This window comes from Drosophila innubila, chromosome X (assembly GCF_004354385.1).
Source record: "Drosophila innubila isolate TH190305 chromosome X, UK_Dinn_1.0, whole genome shotgun sequence".
NCBI classification, from domain to species: Eukaryota; Metazoa; Arthropoda; class Insecta; order Diptera; family Drosophilidae; genus Drosophila; species Drosophila innubila.
In genome coordinates this window covers 35215413-35221709 of record NC_047626.1, presented here as the reverse complement: position 1 = coordinate 35221709, position 6297 = coordinate 35215413, and the positions used below count along the sequence as shown (strand labels likewise).

The 6297-nt window shown below is 33.9% G+C and overlaps 1 protein-coding gene across 1 annotated transcript in view; it reads left to right on the top strand.

The window, feature by feature from the left end:
* Nucleotides 1-1088: 1088 nt before the first annotated feature.
* LOC117794010 (carbonic anhydrase-related protein 10) overlaps nt 1089-6297 on the top strand; it is a 132787-nt gene continuing 127578 nt past the window's right edge. The window contains exon 1 of the mRNA XM_034634473.1: nt 1089-1182. Coding sequence (XP_034490364.1) covers nt 1089-1182 — 94 coding nt within the window. The remainder of the gene's footprint in view (nt 1183-6297) is intronic.

The following is a 6297-nucleotide window of genomic DNA, read 5'->3' as shown; positions in this document are numbered from 1 at the left end:
TGTAAGGAATCGAAAATATTAATAATTAAAATTATTATTTTGCAGCTTTCAGTGCTCGGCAAAGATGCAAGAGTAGTGCTGCAAAATGATCGCTATTTCTCTCATGCAATTTCATACATAGCTATCAGCTTCTGCTGATTTTTGCCATGCAAAAATACATATTTATATATTAACACAATTATATTTTAATCAAATTGAATATATTAATTCTTATTTAGTACCCAAAAGAAAATGGGTACTATTTCTTACTGTGTTTGTGCGCGCCTTGCATACAAACGTGAACATGCTGTCTCGCTCGCACGTTTGATTTGCCATCCAAATGTAATTATTCAACTAAATCTAAATTCCGAAATAACTTCTTTATTTATGGGTCAATCGCTTTGAAATTTTCAGGGTCGTTTAATACGCATACTTCTCAACTGATTGTTCAGTTAGGGAGTGCTATGTCAAAAATTGCGCCTGTAAATCGTTTTTTTTTTCAATTTGTGGGCGAAGGGGGCGTGGCTTCAAAAATTGGAAACAAACTTGACCTGCGTATTCACAAACCTGCATTCCAAATTTGAAGTCTCTAGCACTTACAGTCTCTGAGATCGACGCGTTCAAACAGACGGACAGACGGACAGACAGACGGACAGGGCTAGATCGACTCGGCTGTTGATCCTGATCAAGAATATATATACTTTATGGGGTCTGCCACCCCTCCTTCTGCCTGTTACATACATTCTGCCAAACACATTATACCCTTTTTTGCCCATTTTCAATGGGCTCAGGGTATAAAAATCGTGGTGACAACTTGGGCTCCAGGAAAATTTGGGTCTTCTTAAGCATTAGCAAACTCTTTTCATTTTTTGCATCCACTATGTTTTAAAATTCGTTCCTTAATATTTTTTTTAACTTATTGTATTATTGCAATGATTTTGATAATTCTTTTTAAGTACATTATTTTAATTTTTCCCTTTTGGAATACAATACATAAAAAGTTTCTTTATAATTTCTTTATTTTGAAGGATCTAGGGGGGACAGCTGTCCCACCCTGCCCATACCTGCGTAAGCCCTTGGATATAGGGCTACCTTAAATTCGATATGAAATGACATTCACTTTAATTTTGATTGTTTACTTTTTCTTTGCAGTTTTGCACGCAGTTAGCTGGGAGGAGTGGTGGACTTATGATGGCATATCAGGTAAATTTATGCATTTATTGAGACCTTTTTTTAATCTTAGCCCAAGCGCGACCAAAATTTAAAAAGTGGAAATTATGGTCGCGTTCACCAGGCATGTTTGCTCCCTGATAATTTTTGTGATACGTACCATACTTCTGTTGAACGGGACTGATACAGTGTCATGGTACCAAATTTTGTGTATCATGTTACCTAAGCATGTATCATAAAAAAAGACTGCTACTTTTCTGCTTCCGTCAGAAATTTTTATCGAAAGTTCTCTTTGTTATTAATGTGCAACTGAAGCAGCTATTTTTCAATTACATACAATTTATTAGATATTTTTACAATTACATACAATTTATATTATTTTATTAGATATTTTGAATTTAATTGTAGTGGCGCTTGTTTAAGTTAATTTAACCCTCTAACGGGTAAGACCGTTTTTAAAATAAAAATGGAAAGCTAATAAATATTTCTTTTCGAATATATTTATTATATATTAAGAATTGATTTTTTTGACGTTCAGAAATATATATGATTACTTTCCGATGAACCGTTATTTTACAGAGTTTTGTTAAACAATGAAGTTGTGGAAAATACCAAATTTAATGATGACCAAATAAACTGCAATTTTAATCGCCAAAAAAAATATATTGACTAAGTCTATCGATTTGTGAATTAGACTGGTAGTAGATAATATTTTTCTCTTATGTATCCAAAAATGCATCTTGAAGTATTCTTAAAAAGCGAAAAACTGAAGACCATCTGTAGACGGTCTTGTCGGCTTGAGCGGAAAAAAATATGTGATTATCAAGGAAATATCGTACGCGACTTTTAACGATAAGTTTTGTCATTTCATGATTCTAAAGTTCTTTTTGAGTTGGTAATCACTAATATAACTATAAATATGCAATTCACTTCAATTTAAGTGTCTATTATTTATAAAATATATTAATTTGTAAGTAGTTTTAAATTAACATTTGCTTGAGTTGATAGTTTCGGTAGAAGCGATGATAAGTTTAGCAGTGATAAAAGTGATGGGACTCCGATTATGTCGTCGACAATATTGATCTAGAAACCCATACTATTCCAAAACCATTAGAAAATTGGAAAATTTTTGAAAATGATGATTCCGATGCATTTCTTCAAGATTCAAGCCTTTCATTCAATGCTTCCCAAGACACTCAAGCAACAGTTTCACCTGAAGTGTGGGTCCTATACCCATCGATATAGAAGAACTATCCTTTGCTGAAGCTATACATAGAAATCAGCTGCCTGCAAATAAATGAGGAATACAATAATCACATTTGAAGGAGTCCCTTTGATGGACGGCCTTATGGGCAATCCAAGGACGAAGATATGAAACATATAGAAAGCTATTCTACTATATGATGAGTGGCTTTTCTATTATTTCGTGAACATGAATACCACTAATGCAAACATATTATACAAGTGGGTTCTTGTATAGAAAGTTTCCAAATCAGAGTATGTGATCGGAAAGCAGCTAAAGCATGCAGAGTTCCTTACAAAAATAGCAGCAGGACTTGTTTCCTTCAAGGAAATGGCATGCAATGACTTGACCGACTTAGCAATCACTGGAAACGAGCTGTTCATCTGATATCAGATAAAGATATGATAATGCAAATCATTTTTCAATTTGGGTGGATCAAAGGATAAATATGCATATATTTAGTACTTTGATAGTAGTGAATGCTCAAGTTATACAAATCAGTGTCCCAAAATTTTTTTTGAGACAACCATTACAAAAATAAATATATTTTAAGACATCTAACTTAAAAGAATACCTGTAAATAGGGATTTTCCACATATTACATAGTAACGGTCAACTCAAGCAATTGTTCATTTAAAACTGCTTATAAATTGATATATTTTATAATAATTATTTAAATTTAAGTAAATTGCATATTATTATCAATATATTAGTGATTACTAACTCAACAAAAACTTTAGAAGCAATAAATAGCAAAAGTTATCGCCAAAAGCCGCGTGCGATATTCCCTTGTGATGCAAGCGAACGGCCATATTTTTTTCCGCTCAAACCGACAAGACCGTCTACAGACGTTACATTGAAAATAAAGTTAAGGTATGGAAAAGTTTTTTATTTGCTGAGATATCAGATCTAAACTGATAGAATATGCATCTGGGCTGATATTATACGTTCTGAACAAGTTTGGCTAAAATCTGTTCACTATATCATATAGCTGCAATAGAGCCGCTCAATCGAAAATAAGGTCTTAATCGAAAATAAGTCTAACGGGTAAAATAAGAGGGTTAATCAAACTGATAGAATACGCATTTAATTTAGTTTTGTCCATCCTGACCGAAGTTTGTTTAAATCGGGCGACTATATCATGCTGCTGTCATGTAACCGATCGGTAGAAAACTAAGTTTTAGCATGAACAAGTTTTTTTTGTTTTTTAAGACATCCTAACCAATCTGATAGAATATGCATGAATTTTGAGAGCAGCGAAAAATTGCAGGTCAAAATTATGAAATATTATAAAATGTGTGGTATATAGCAGTATAATATACCACAAAAAAAACCTCTACACGAAATTTCTGATATTCAATTTTGTGACGAACAAAATTCAGTTTATTCTAAAAATTTTAAATAAAATATAAATTAATAAAAAAAAAGCCAAAATTATATAAGAAAGAAATCGTTAGAGCCGTTTTGTCAAAAATCGCCAAAATTTAAGCAAAAAAACTTTATTTCACCTGTAAAATGTTACCTGACTACTTTAGAAAAAAAGTTTAATGGTATGCCTAAAAGCCCTCAAACACACCTTTCCAATGATATATTGAACATATCTGTAGCTATGGTTTGGAAACTGTTGAGGCTTAAATTTAACCGGGACTTAGCGTTTTCCCGCTTAACTAGCGGTTTTTTCAAAAAGTCGTAGGACAAACATTTCTAGATTTACGAAAAGGAATAAGTCCCCATCATTACTTTTAAGCTTCTTTATCGCTTTGATACAAACAGACAAACCGACAAACAAAGAAACTGACTTTTCATTTTATTTTAAGAAGTCCACTAAAATTTTCAAATTTATTTATCTTTTGAACCAGTTATCGGATTTGGGTGATTGAGGTATCAATCGACGCGTATTTTTAAGTAGAATTTTTGAAAAATTTTATCAAAAGGCCCCAACAGCCCCATTAGCTGCAGTCATTGAAATTTTTCCCCTCCCACTTACACCCCCTTTTCTCATGAACCAGGTGAGTTAGCAAAATTTTCCAACTTAGCTGTATATATTGTTAGTCGCCTTTCGCACCCTTCGGAATGCTTTCGTCACTAACGCGAACTGCCGTCCGCAGTGATGGTATATGAACAGTAAATAAATAAATTCATATAATATTAAATCCTGTGAGTTGTGCCAGTGAAAAAATAAATATGATATTAAATATTATGTGTATCAACAAAAATAATAATGCAGCGACAGTGTCAACAATAATAATTCATACATATCATATTCTCCCCTACTACAATCGAACATCGCCGAAAGTTCTTTCGCCGCTGGATCTGTAAATCGGTAAGCTGGAAAATTTTAACTATTCATATTTTTGGCAATTGTTATATTTTTGTATCCACGGTATCACTCAGCAGGTTCTCGAGCAACGATGAACAATTTTCAATGTGTACAGCAACTTTTGGTAGTTACTGTTGTTTTGTTTTGCATTACCTTTTGCTTAACGTTGACTGAGCTTACAAGAACCTAAGTGATATCTAACGGAAAAAGTAATTGATATACCAACGAAGCTCACTTATGTTGTTATTGTCTTCGCTGTTTCTTCTATCTAGCCAAAATTGTTAAGAAACATCTGAGCATCGTACAGTCGTGGCATACAATAATAGCCTGTCATGTATTAACATTAACTTTAATAATAAACATTGCTTTTGAGTTAAATTAATTAAAGCTAAAGCTCAAATGATGAATATTTTTATGTTTGAATTAAATTTAATTTAAAATAATAAATATATATTTTTTTTATTATTGCTTGAATATAATTTGAACTAATTTAAATAAAGTTATTTTTTTTAATGTTCATTGCCTTTATTTATCGAATATTCTCCAAGGGAGACTTACAATAAGTTTATCAAATGTTATATTTAAAGCTTAGCTAAGAGTCATGTTAACTTAATATGAACTGCGGTGCCCTAAGGGTTTATTGCTGGGCTGGAAAAACGTTTCGTTGAAGGCTGGTTCGACTGCAAACCCGAGTTAGCCGTTGAGCAAGAGTATTTGGGTGCAAAGATAGCTTAATGTTGTAGCTCACCTTTTGTCGTGCTATCTCATCTTGGACGTATATAACGTTCAAATCTCTATGAATGTTCTCGTTTCGAACATACCATGGTGCCACAGTCCTTAAGATTTTCGATTGTGCTCGCTGGAAGATATCAATATTGCTACTGCACGCATTTCCCCATAGCTGCGAGCCGTAGGTCCACACTGGTTTTATGGTGGAATTGTAAAGTTGGTCCTTGTAGTCCAAGATGAGAGGAGATCGGGGCTCTGCGTTTTTTTGGCTTCAAGGTGACGACGCCAGGTGAGCCGCCTATCAAGATGAACGCCAAGGTACGTTACTTCTTTCAAATTTATGTGTTGGGATTGTGTTGTGTGTTCTTAGATGAGGAATTATGAGCGTCAAGAGGCAATTTTCAAAAAGCTTAGACAAGCACGGTAAAAGGCTAAATGGTCTATACGATGATGGTATGGTATGATCTTTTTCAGGTTTGTAAATCATTATAATGACCGATTTCTTCCATTGCTTTGGGAAGTAGCCGAGTGTTTACAGATGAGGGAAATAGCACAGTTTGACAGTTCAATGATATTTTTTGAGTTATTAGACCGCAGCCTGGAGCTTTCTTTGGTATCATCTGTTCTTTTATGACTTTTACAATTTCATTTGGACAAAATTCAGGTGGTTGAGGTTCGCCAGGACTATTAGGTGCACAGGATGATAGTACAAATGAATTTGTTGCGGGATTTGTTTGGAAATCATAACATAGGTGAGCAGCAAATGTGTTAGCTCTGTTTTTGTCGCTACGGGCCCAGCAGCCTGAAGACATTCTTATAGTCGTTACCGTTTCGATCGGCATACTTAGCGTAGGGT